The 13806-nt window shown below is 40.7% G+C and overlaps 1 protein-coding gene across 2 annotated transcripts; it reads right to left on the reverse strand.

Annotated features, from left to right (window-relative positions):
• Positions 1-225: 225 nt before the first annotated feature.
• Positions 226-13316, reverse strand: lpcat3 (lysophosphatidylcholine acyltransferase 3). 2 transcript variants are annotated; one of them, XM_019261258.2, is made up of 13 exons: positions 13043-13316; positions 10518-10625; positions 8663-8772; positions 8068-8161; positions 7807-7844; positions 5831-6009; positions 5619-5727; positions 5438-5524; positions 4953-5116; positions 3624-3771; positions 3142-3297; positions 1416-1560; positions 226-1331 (listed from the first exon to the last, which is right to left on the reverse strand). In XM_019261258.2, exons 1-12 carry the CDS (start codon positions 13125-13127, stop codon positions 1441-1443), a joined length of 1398 nt encoding a protein of 465 aa, XP_019116803.1. In that variant the 5' UTR covers positions 13128-13316; the 3' UTR covers positions 226-1331; positions 1416-1440. The 2 variants fall into 2 exon arrangements, with proteins under 2 accessions (XP_019116803.1, XP_019116805.1); XM_019261260.2 differs by having other exon boundaries at positions 8663-8769; positions 13043-13314.
• Positions 13317-13806: the final 490 nt, after the last annotated feature.

Consider the following 13806-nt stretch of genomic DNA (forward strand, 5'->3'; position numbering starts at 1 on the left):
CATGTATAAATATTATTAAAATCTGGACTGTTGCTACAGTGAGGTTCATCCATCTCCAACATGTGTGTTAACATCAGCGAGAGGGACGGCAGCGGCAGCAGCAGCAGCAGCGCTGGGCCTTTTCCTCCAGCATGCCATGGATCAGCCCTCCCCACCCCAATAACAGATACAATTAAACAAAATAAACATTCCCATCATGAGATGGGATGCTTTTACTTCACACTCTTTTTTTTTTTAAATCATCGCCAGAATAGCAGCCATAGGTGGAAACACATGTTTTGTTTGAATCCAGTTCAAAAACAGCCTATTTATGGAGATCAGAGTGAACCTAAGATGTTATGTTTGGGCAGTGTGCAAGTCTTCTTCTTAGATTTATTTTCACTTTCAAATCTGTGTATGTCAGAGCTGAGGGCCAGGCTTCAATCAAGGCCGACGGAGGGGTGGCGGCGTAGAATAAACTGAAGGAGAAAGAAGAAACACGGCAAGAAAAATAAAAATGAAAATACTCAGCAACATCAAACGAGAACAATGCTAATTCTTTTCATGAAATCTTATCCAAAGCTACAAAATGTTCTTTTATCATAAAAGCTGTTAAAACTCTATAAAACCAAGTCTTTTTTTTCTTTTTCTCCGCATCACAAATTAAAATGTACTATAAAAACATTCATTAATACAAGGCCATTTTGAGTTGGGGTTAGTGTTCAGTGTGTGATTTACAGTGCTTGTATAACCCCTGGCAGCCATTTTTTTTTAAGAAACAACCCCCACGATTATTATTATCACTATTATTATCTTTCTTTTGCACAAAGCCGTATGCATTTTGTATTATTACATTAGAAACTGCCACATATGCTGGCCCTTGTGCTTAAACCTCTTGTGAAGACTTGCTGCTGCTGCTAAATGTGGGTGCCAGACATGAGATAGAAAAAAAAAAAAGAAAAGAAACAAAAAACACATCAGAGCCAATGACAAGACTCTGAACCCGTGACTGGTGAGTGCAATTCTGTGTCGACAGCATGTAAGTCTCTCAAGTTCACCAAATTTCTTAAACAAAAAGAAAATCTAAAACAGGAAATCGCCCGATTGGCTCACAATTACCCCATGTGGCACGATGGTCATTTCCTGTAAACATTTCTCCAAATGTTTATAAAAACACCCTCCCATTTAAAACACAAAAATATATAGAAATTTATTTTTACATGGACACAATATATATATATACATATATTTGTGTATATATATATATATATAACTAAAGGCCTTAAAATATTTTCCATTCTGCTCCTTGAAAGTCACAGTTCCCTTCAGTGGATATTCAGCCTTAGATGGACCTGGAAGGAAACAAAGATATTTCAACACTTGTAATTTGTCTCTATAACAACATTATCGACTGAAAGTGGTATCCACTCTCTCACCATGCCAAGTCTTCAGTACCAAGTTTTAATCCTGCTTCACCTGGCTCCGTTCTTTCTTAGGCACCAGCGCCTTACGGAGGTACGGCATGATTAAAAAGGCTACGAGGAAGAATACGTGTCCACAGAAATAGACGGACGAATACACCTGAAAAAACAAAGAGGGGACAGAACAGTCCAATTAAAATCTTTGTTCACATGTGCCAGTGTTATGACACCTGTCCCGTGATCTCCTCACAGAGTTTCAGTGACATATATTTACAGTCCTGTTCAGTAGTTTGACCAACTGCAGGTGCTTTAAATGTGCTATTTAAATAAACCTGACCTAAACCATGACCTCGTCATAAAATCCCTTGTCAAACGTACAAAATACCTGCCACCTTAGCATTCATCTAGTTCACCTGACACCTTGTTCCACCCATTCCAGTTCCAGATCCTGAAATCCTGCCTATTATTTTTGGTCCATGTTTAAGAAGACCTTTTTTTCCTTTTCTTTTTTTTTTTTAATTTACAATTTCTAGTAAGCTGCCTTTGCATAAAAAAACACAGTCCTCTCATTATTTTCACTGACACAGACACTTATTGAGTGCTGCAGCAACCACAACCAAAAAAACAACAACAACAAAGCACTGCATTGTCCAAGTGTAACATTCCTGGTAGATAACTTTGTAACACGAACACTGGATTTCTGCTTCTTTAGTACATATATAAAGTAAAATAGCTGTAGTAATAGTTGTAATTTCACTGCTACTATTTGAGTTTATCTGGAAGGAGCATCCTCCCCCTGTTGCTCTTCCTGAGGTTTACCCTGTTAAAGGATTTTTTTGGGGAGTTATTTGAATCAAGGGCAGAGGGTGTCGTATGCTGTACACATTGAGGTAAGTTTGTGATTATATAAATAAAGTCGACTGGGCTTAATCTGTCATGATGAAATATAAAATGAATATTGAGTTATAAAATCCTCTCTCATGGCATCATGAACAGCTGTGCAGCATCTTGATATCTGATAAGCCTTTTAACTCAAACCAGCCTTCCTGTGGCCTGTTTCACTGAAGTGAACACTTAAACGCAGATCTGCGATACATGAATGGTGGCAACATCCTGTTTCACAAATAATTGTTGCTCTCAAACACATTTGCGAATCCTAAAGGGTACTTGGATGCTCTTATGTGGGTAGCAAGCATGCTTTTTGTATTGTTTGTTTTGAACACCATCCATCTTCTTTCACTTATGCGGGGTTGGGTCGCGGTGGCAGCAGGTTTAGCAGGGCGTTCCAGATGTCCCTCTCTCCAGCAGCGAATTCCAGCTCCTCCTGGAGGATCCCGAGGTGTTCCCGGGCTAGATGGGCTATGTAATCCCTCCAGCAGTTTCCGGTTCTGCCCAGGGGTCTCCTCCCAGTTGGACATGCCCGGAACACCTCCAAAGGAAGGCGCCTAATCAGATGCCAAAACCACCTCAGCTCGTTGCTTTCAACGTAAAAGGAGCAGGGGCTCTACTCCGAGCTCCTAAACCTCTCTAAGGTTGAGACCAGCCACCTGGCGGAGGAAGCTTATTTCAGCCTTGTTTCCCTTCTTTCTGTGCCTGACAACCCAGTAAATCAAACTGTGTTGTCTGCATTTGAGTCCTCTTCCCTGTTGCCTCAAACCTGGACTATCATACCCAAAGCTTACAAGGGTGAGCAACCACATTTATCCTACGACCTGTGAGGTCTCTGAGCGGTGTGTATTACCTTGAGCCATTTGTCATAGGTGAAGAGGCAGAATGGCACCAGGGGGTAGCCCATGAAGAGCCAGTGGATAAACTGCTGGACTACATAGATGAGAGGGTAGAGCGCGCTGTTGGCCAGCTTCGTCAGCAAGGGACTGTCCCTCACTAGTGCCAGGGCCTGTCACACACACATAAACACACACACATATATTCCATAGTGGTTATAGTAATGCAATAAAAGAATGACTATATAAATAACAGATGCCAAATTGTGACTGTAGTCAATATTTAATTACAAGGACAGTCTGCAGCATTTGATCAATAGTGTTATGCATTTTTAATAATAGTGTTTTTTTTATGACAAAGCAAAAAAATAGCTTTTATTGAGCAAATAAAAAAGGCACCCACTGGAATAAATACCAAGAAGGTTTGAGCTTGATTATTATTAGATAATAATTATCATCAGGTAACTAAAATCCCCACTTTTCTATCTCTGCTGCATACCTGTCTCTCAACGGTAATGATGAAGAACTCCATGGAGAAACACAGGATGTATCCGGAGTGAAGGCCGTGCCAAATTGTCAGAAAGAGGAGTGTGGTTACATGAGACAGGGTCTTGTTGCCCAAGAACTTCAACCGCTTGAAGACATGTCTTAAACAAAAAGAAGAAGAGAGAGAAACACAAGTCAGGAGTCATGGATCATCTCTTTTTTGACTATGAATCTGGATAAAGGCAGTCAGAAATGCACCCGCTTTGACTGCCTACATGGAAAGCACTCACTTACCTGGAAGTTGTTGTTGCATAGCAACTGAGGTTATATTAAAACGTTTCAACAACTTTTCATCCTCTACAAGGGTACTCATCAATTCAACGCTGACCCAGACACTGTGTTATAATATCTTAGACAAGCGAACACGCTGTTATGTTTTCAACCCCCCAAACAAGTGTTTTAGTTTTCTTACAACACACTGGCGACACTCGGATTAGCTGTAGAGAGCAGGGTCAGACAAATATGTACACAGAGCTCCGCTGTTTAAAGCCTTGCTCGCGGCAAATCATCAGTATGAAAACAAAGCAGAAAAATTTGACAAGCACAGACTCTCGGACCAGGTACTTGTCTTTCCTCATAATGATTAGTCGAACCTCTCTAATCCACGCTGGTTTATTCGTTACTGCATGTTGCATGTGTGCAAATCTATCCAGTCAGGGCTTCCAGAGGAAGAAAACTATAATATCAAACTTAACCTATTTAATGCTAAACTGCTTAAATGTGTGCTGAGAGAATCATAATTCAGAAGCGACGTGTATGCAACTATAAATAGACTTTTCTTTGTAGGTCAAACAATGGGAACATTTTAAGTGTCAAGTCTGTATTTTATCTAACAAGGGCGTGAAAACTCTCCATCGACGGGCTATATAATATAATCCCAACAGTTACTTGTTGAGAGGTTTTTTATTTCCATTTTGGAAAGGTGTCACTCGCCCTCCTCCTCCGCTCTTTGTGCCTCATGCAGTTTGGGATAATAGAAAGTGAAAGTGAGCTTAGGTAGCTAAAGCATTCAACTGAAATGGACCATGTAATAAACTGTACGTTCAATAATTTGCTTTGCTCACTGTGGTCGTCATCAAATATCACATGCTCCTGCTGGAAAACTGATTTTAATTGTCTGGGAGTGAAAACTTGGCGTGTGATATGTGGCGCCCACTTTGCATTTCCTCATATGCATATTGGATTGAACTATCGTCACCCTCTACTTCACTGTTATCATCTATGTAAATATTTAACTTAACTTAACAAGTCAGAGAATTTCAGATTTAGACTCGACGCTCACCTGGCAGCCCAGGCGTTTGTGTTGATGTTGAAGGAAGAGATTGTTCCTCCGAAAAGCGGCGTGGTTTCAAAGAGCCACACCTTCATATTGGCACAGGCATCCCACCGGTGCTTTCCATCCACCACACCATTGTAGCCTAGCCCAGTTAATATACATACACCCTCCTGTAAGAGAATAATACACATAGTTTGTTCATGTAAGGCCACACTATGAAGAAGAACCTGATGAACTGGGATTGTACCTATTCGTGCGGGCTGATCAGGATGTGCCATGAAATTAATAATGCATGTAGGAGTGCTTGCATGGGTATGTAGAGGGCATGTTGTACTGTGTTAATGCTCCCTCACAGCAAGTGTAGACTCGGTACTGTAAATACAACTTTCTACAAATGAGGTTTATTTTGGGTACCAAATCAGTAGGCTGCTAGCTGTTTAGCATCAGGTGACAACTTCATGCACATATTTGCAGATCAAGAGGTTACTTACCGCTATAACCCAGCAGCTGACATATTTATATAAAATGACTTTAGCCCAAAGCAGAATAAACACACAACGATACCAGAAGGGCTGAGCCTGTGGAAAGGACACATTGGTACATTTTAGACAATGAGAAAGATGTCCCCGAAATACTGAAAAACGTAAGCAGTGATTGTAATGTCGTTCTCACCTCATACTCATCGGTTAAGTAGTAGCTGTCTGGATAATAAGGACTAAATATTGCATATATCACCAGGCAGAGGAAACCTAGAGCAAACCTCTTTATAGCCGGTATAATGCTGGAAGAGAAAGGAACAAGATGAGGATGGGAAAGTAAGCAGGGCTTACTTTACAGAGATAGGTCATTTTTCTTTTCATCACTCTTCATTTTCACTCTTTTACCTGTTCGGAGGCTGTCCGGGACAGTCAGTGAGCTCCCCCGCCACCAGCTTCTGGTAGCTGCGCAGTGTAAACTGGGGCCCCACCAGGAAGCCTCCATAGAAGTAGGAAAAGCCGTACACCTCGAGCAGGGAGGGCACAGACGGCAGAGCTGCACTCTTTTGTTCTAGACTCAGCTGGGACTGAAGTTTAAGGATGTGAGAGGAGAAAGATGATGAATAAAATAAAGAAAGAAAGAGGGATGATAGGAGTAAAGGAGGACAGAAATGTCATTTTAAAAGCACATTGATATGCTAAGGATGTATCTAGTTACAAAGGATTTGACCACAATCTAGACTGACCACAAACTCAATATGACCACACTAAATACTGGCTTTTAACTGGAGGTACTGTGACCCTTGGCTTTCATTTCGATATAGATAAGAGCAGGTGTATACATTTTTTAAATCAGATGAAAAGTTAAAACAGAATTTAAAAAGCACAGCATAAACACTCATTAGAAATAAAGCAACAGAAAGGACATTTAGCTGCTGTCACAAATGTGCTAGCTGGCCTAAAAAGGAACCAAGTGTGCTGCAGATAAGCTCAGTGAAGGAATGGGAACAGGAAAAGCTGCTCGACAGACAGAGTTACTGGAACTAAACTAGTAAAAGGAAGCCAGGGACACAACAGTGGGGGCAACCTGACGATTCAAATTTGTCGACATTAAGAGATTTGACTCTACAGTTCATACTGTAATATATCTCTGGTTGTATTCTGCCTAATGCTGCAAGTCAATAAGTTGGACCACATTATGTTTTTGCATAGAGTAATATCACTTTTAGGAATCAAGTGATGGATTAGCCGAAAATAGTTACTCTTATAGTATCTGGTTACACCCTCAATCAACATTTACTGCATCATAATAGATACAATATTACATAAACCGTGGGGGATGGTTTTATCCTGATTTCCCACACCTATTTTAAAACATCTGCTGACATTTCTTTGCCCTTTGTTGCATAGCTTTAGCATAAAAAGGAGGAAAGGTCGAGTAACAGGGTAGACTACCTCCTCACCAGCATAAACTCTGTTTGTTATGTTGATGTTATTTCACTGCCCTGGCTTGTTAGTCGTCCTGTTTTCAGTTTCTTGCTTGGTTTACTTTCGGACTGGTTTTGAGCTTGCTTGGGGTGTCAAAAGACCCTTTTCTAAGTTGTTTTCTAAGTTAGCACTGTTTGCTTTGCAGTGGAGCATTGTTTAGAGTAACCTAGTGGTGTAATATGGTCTGTTAAAGTAACAAAAGCTGCTCCCACACACTGCGGATTTATAGTATTAGGTATGTTTCCACACCAACATAGCAACACCTGCTTGAATACATGTGCAGGGCTGATATGAATTGTCTATTTATCAATCAGTTAATGGACAAAAATCAATCAACAACCTTTTTCACAGCTGAATCTGACTTTGTTCAAGCAACAATACAAATATTCTCTGGTTTCAGCTCCTCAAATGTGCAGATTTGCAGATTTTCTTTGACTTCTATGATAATAAACTGAACATCTTTGTGTTTTTAACTGTTGCATCAGACATATGTCACTTGGGTGCTAAGGTGCTATAACTATTTTCTAAAAATGTATAGACCAAACAATTGATTGATGAATTAAGAAAATATTTGGGTGATTAATCAATGATAAAAATAATGTTTAGGCACAGCAACGCAGGCGTGAAAAGATCACTTTCTTGTGTGGTTTTTGCCTGAGATATTATCGATTTAAATATCGATCTCTTCCTGTTTCCTGTATGTTCATCTACTTGTTGGTGGTGAAAACTATTGAATCGTTTCAATAAAAAAGTCTCCTCTAACTTTCTTTCATACATGACATAATGAAAAAAAGAAAGTGACAAACAGGAGCTAACAGAGGGAATCAATAAGAAACTCAGACAACACATTGATGAATGATCAACAAGGCAAGAGCAAGAGAGATCAACCAACTCACTGGGTCCTTCCCGCCGTCATAGTAATCAAATGACAAACCTGTAATCAGAAAATGCAACTGGTGTCAGCATAACTATGTTATGGTGATTAACGCTGACGTCATCATTTGAATGAACACCGTAAAGCATGAAAAGGCCATGTCAGCAGTTTATCAGTGTGTTAATCGTTCACTAGAGTACAGAGAGAGATTGCAGCAACAGTAACAGAAGGATATCAAATCAGATGCAATCTGCTTGAAAACAGGGGGGTGTACGCAACTCACCGACGAGTTTGAGCGTGAGGACACAGTGAGGCATTGTCCATTTGATGTCGTACTCCTCTGTCGCTGTGTAGTAATACCCTGCCAGCAGGTATACCTACAGGAAGACAGAGTGAGACGGTTAAAAGTCAAAGACATTTTAAAACTTCCGTAGAACATAATGACAAAAAGGAAATTGCCAAAAACAAAATCGCAGGAAGTGTGCTGTTAAAAACAGGAAATCCAAAGTGGGCATATTTCTGGTTAGAAACTTGGTTTCGTTGCTGTATTTCTTAAAAAGTGTGCGCAATAAATGCAAGAGCATGCAAAAATAAAGTGTGCAGCATTCCCACAGGAAGCACGTGACAACGTCACAGGATTATTGGTTATAAGTGGCCCCTTTTCATACATGGTACAAACTGTGTGTAGGCATTAACAAGGCATTTAAAAGGAAAGTGCAGAGTACAGATGCAGATATCAGATATGAGACTGTGCAGACAAACAGTACCTGCACCACTGCAGTAAGAGTCTGACAGCGGGCAAAAAAATAAATAAAGGGTGCTAAAGCTATAAAGTAAGCCTGGATGCAAAGGGGAGAGGAAACACCAGGACACCTCACCATTTGAAAGGTAAAGCTGCACAGGACAGTTGTTACCGTCCTTCCCATAAGCCTCAGCATCAGGAATTGGACAAGGATGCATACTGCGGAGTGATAGATCTGAGAGCCTGGGAATGAGACGGACAGAGGGAGAGGGGGGGAGGTGGGAATGACGGTGAGTGCAGTCAAGTGTGACCTATAGGACCAGACATGACAACAGCATCTTCCCTGCATAGTATCAGCAAAGATGGAGAACAGACAACAAGGCAAATCTACGATACACATCTGACTTGAAACAAGCTTTCAAAGAGGGTTGAAAGAAAAAAAAAATAAAAGTATTCCACAAGGAGAAAGTTAAAGCAACAGACCTGCTGTAAAATCCAAGCGCAGCCACAACAGAATAAAGAAGAAAGAGAAAGAGATCAATGTTAGCGGTTTGTGTTTACTCCATTACGCCACTCTCATCTGTGAGGAAGCTCCATCCATTCATCCTATCAAGAGGAGCACTACTTACCATTGCTGTCACTTTGGCAAATATAAGTTTACTCTACTGTAGAGCTGACGCCATCAGTCGTCATTCGATAGAGATTTTAGATTGAAAGTTCAGTGATTCTAGCTTCTCAAATATAAATATCTGCTGTTTTTACCCTCTATGATAGTAAATCGACAGCTAATGGTTGTTTTTATATTATTGATTAAGCTAGACAATAAATGGCAGATTGATCGATTCACTGTTTCGTCCGTAAAATGTCCGAAATATGCCTGTTATAATTTACCAAAGTCAAAAGAAGGTCTCTTCAAATTGCTTGTTTTATTCAACATGCTGGTGAAACAGAGGAAACAGAGGCAAGCAAATGTTTGGCATTTTTTGGAAATGATTCATGAGCTCTAAATTAAATATCTCTGGGTTTTTGGGCAAAACAAGCAATCTGAAAACATCACCACAAACTCTTGGAACTTGAAGGGAATTTTTCATTATTTGTAACATTTTTTTGGCCTAAACAACAAATTTATTCAGTTAGGAAATAATCAACAGATTAATTCAATGATAGAAAAAATAGTTTTTTTACCAGCAGCTCTGACAATGGTCACAGGAAGAGTACATTTACATTTGTCAAACCTGCTGGTGTAGTTTGTTAACAAGCACCACGTTTACTTCCTCGTCAACCCAGAAATACCTCAACAATAGTTGATGATCCATTCACAGAAATATTTGGTGGGGCACTATTCTGTCACTGTGACTCCTAACGTGTCTCTGTGTTTGCTTGTTCAACCATGTCAAAATCAAAATGTATGTTTCTTTGTGACACACAATAAAGTTATCATATCTTAATGACCACATGCAAAAGCAGACCCTCAGCCCTAAGCCATTATGTTCGGGTTATTATGTTATGTTTGCATGTATCCTATATCTTGTATTGTTCGTTTTTCTGAGCACAGATAGTTTGTGTCGATCTGACAGCAGCTGATCGTGTCTTGCGAGCAGTAGGGAAAACTGGCAGTAGTTGGCAGTGCAGACCAGCAGGCAAAAAGAAGAGTATACCCCAGATTGTCCGATTACTTTGTGTCACAGTTCCTCGTGAAGCAATTGTGACAGCTTATGGGGAACTGTGGCACAAAATGCATCGATATATATATATATTGTTGGAAGCTGTGAGTTTAAACTTTTTGCGTGTTTGCATGAAAATTCACCAGGGCAGCTTTAAAGAAGGTCTGACACACACCTTCGCAAACTCAAAAGAATAGGAACTTACCAGCACATTATTTAAAACTCACGTATGATAATGGCACACAAACATTCTTGAATCATGCATCTCATTGTCATGGGTGAATAATAACAACAACAACACGCCCTTAATCTCCCTCTCCATCTCACCAAAGTTGAATGCTGCTAGTGCCAGCCCAGAGAATGCGTGGAACAAATGTATAACTGTGGCGGGCTGGTGGAACAAGAATTGCCGGTATACCAGTGCACAGGGATACCCTGAAGGAAGACAGAGAGAGGGACAAAAATGTTAGGTAGCTACAGCATATTCATATCAGCTTAGTGAGCCGTTGTTGACAACTCCTGACATTAACAACACTGACCTTGCTTTAAAACACGTACTGACACACACACACACAGACACAGCACATTAGTACCATTGGTATGTAAGTGTTGCTGCATATCTGGCATTTCAAGGAGAAAGGTGACTGTGGAAAAGACAAACTTTCATCACTCACCACCAGTTTAGTTTGGCTTGTTCTTGTTCATGATTTGACTCTTCATAACGTGATTACGTGAACATGTAGATATCTAAAACACCTTCATAGAAATGCTATATTTGTCAGGATTATATGAATTTGGAGTGTGAATATGATCTACAGCCCAACATTTCAATTAACTCTTTCTGGCTGGACGAGAAGTCCCTTCACCTTTGACCTACCTGGGACTAGCAAAGATCTATAATTAGTGGACATCAAGGAGGGGACGGCATAGTCACGTGCACGACAGCATGCAGAGTTTAAAACAACATTCAAGCTGCTTTTACTGAGATACTTTAAAGATGAGGTGAGGGTTTTTCTACATGTTTTTAGTTGCCAACAAGCAAGCTTGATACAGCTTAGCCCTCTTTGCCATAGACCTCCTTTATGTCCACACTAAACACACATCGATGGGCCACACTGTTGCACTAGGGTGACATGTTCCTTCGCGACGATGAAAAGAGGCACTGTTGTTCATTCTGAGTCAACCCCCTACATGCAAATCCTGCTGTCATAAATACATTCACTAGTGCAAGTGCATATTAATACCAGTGTACCAACATTCAGCTGAAGATACAATACTTACTGCTGCTTGAACAACGTTTGCATACAGTGCCATGCTGTTTTAGGAGGCAGCGAAACTATATCACAGAGTGGGGAAGTCCAAAATCAGTGAGAGGCACACAAACACATCACTTATCCTTTAAAAACATGTGTAATCCAATAAGTTAAGTATAGAGCTGTCACAGGGCTAATCATCATAGCCACGTGGCTGCAGAGCTCCTTTTGAAACTGATTTATAGCTGTAGTGACACATGTTTTAAGCAGATTCTTGATCTGTACCATGTATCTAATATCAAATATCAAGTTCCACACGGTGCATTACTATGCAGTCGCTCTTGCAAAGCAGTTGGCTAAATATGAGCCTATGTATAACAGAGGAAACAGCAACAAAACCAGTTGATATTTTAAGCTGCAAAGCAGTCACTATATGACTAGGATATTACGTAAGACACTGTTGAGCAACACCGGGGGCAAGGAACATGTGACAGGCGCACTGAGAAGGGTTTGAGGCATTCGCCAATCAAAGTCTGATGTGAAGGGCCACGTTCAAGTGTTGTGTTGTGGTTGACATGTCCATGTGTCAGAGCAAAGTTCAGAGAAGACAAGCACGGAGGACGACCTCTACCCTACGTCTCCACACATAACCTGAGGCAACAACACCACTTGTCCTAAATTGAGGCCTTGTTCCAATATGTTTTTTAATCCCCTGTCAGTCTGTCAACCCTGGAAGTGGAAAATGGAGGGTTGGGGGGGGGGTGACAAATTTTGGCAGCCTGTGCTTATTATCCTTGTCAAAGCATGTGTCCCCCCTCCTCCTCCTCCAAACAACACTGGGACTATTACTGTTTTTCTTCACGTAGTAACACACATTGCACATTTCACCTTTCTCACTTTGCACTAAATCAACACTGCCAATTTGCTGTATATAATTTTGTACAATATATTTTATTTACTATTGCTATTTTGATATTTTATTATGTATAGTTTGTTCTTTATATTTTTTATTCTTATGTTGTCTATCATCACTGTGTGTAATGCTGCTGCTGCACTGTAATTTCCCAGTATATCTATATATCTGTCTGTCTGTCTGTTATTTCCACCAACACCAGCCACCAGATACAATTATGCTAATCCCCACAGCTCAAAAACAATGTCATCAAACTGCAGGAGGGCGTTGTTGTGGTAGCTCACCTGACCTAACTGTGCCAAGAAATTAACTAAAGACACGACACCAAACTAGCCGCATGTCTAGACTCATGTCCACATAACACACATAAGTCAGCCGGTTTTAGGTCACTAATTGAAGGTTTTGAGGGTGTGTGCCGTTTTATTATCAATCAATCTGAAGCCAGCGGTTAGTTCATGAAGAAAACGGTTAGCTGGCTTCACGGTGAGTCGGTTAGTTTGACCAAAACAACCAAAACAACAGTTTGTTTGTGTCAGTGAATACCTGACTGAGCCTGGTGTTAGCCTGCTGTAACACTCACACACACACACACAGGAATTAAAGCAGTTTGCTGACACAAGGGTTTGGTGTCGTCTCGGCTAGCAAACCAGAAACAGACGGTGACTGACGAGTGAGGCGAAACTCACCGATTAAAATAGATAAAATGAGGCGGACCGCCGGCTCCGGGGAACCTAAGGACTCCGACAGATCCTCCAGCAAGGGAGCCGCCATCTTTCTTGTGGGCGGAAACGTCTCTTCGCGACGGTTCAGTGAACTCTACTGATTCACACACACTCACACACACACACACGCTCCGCTTTTTAAAGGTTCAGCCTCCTCCTTTCGGTTAGAAAGCTGACTCTCCTCCCAGTCCACCCTCCCCCTTTCCCTCCCTGCGTGTCGTGTCCGCCTTTAACTCCACTCCGACTGGGCTTGTTTTCACAGTAACTAAAGATCTGGACCTGTGTGCTGACAGACAGCAGCAGCAGCACAGTGATAAAAGCTAGCTGGCAAACTAGTTAACCAGCAGCAGCAGTGTGTGTGTGTGTGTGTGTGTGTGTGTGTGTGTGTGAAGATTAACCCTCTGTGAGGAAAACAAGGTGTAAGTGTGCCCTCATGTGGCTTCATGCAGGTACAACGTTAGTTAAAGACACTGCTCAAAAAGTTCAGTTACATAGTTAAAGATTATTATTTAAAATGCACTACTACTTTAATAATCCCAGGGGAAATTATTTTTGTTACAATACTGCAGTATACAAATAAACAAAAACAACATATGTAAAAAGTAACCATCTATTAAGAACAATATATATATATATATACACACACATTTAAAAAAATCTAATTTACAGTTAAATTGCCCTAAGAGGCAGAACCGACCGATAACCAGTTAATTTAGGGGAGAGTGCAG

The sequence above is a fragment of the Larimichthys crocea genome, chromosome XVI (genome assembly GCF_000972845.2).
Source record: "Larimichthys crocea isolate SSNF chromosome XVI, L_crocea_2.0, whole genome shotgun sequence".
In the NCBI taxonomy this organism is placed as follows: domain Eukaryota; kingdom Metazoa; phylum Chordata; class Actinopteri; family Sciaenidae; genus Larimichthys; species Larimichthys crocea.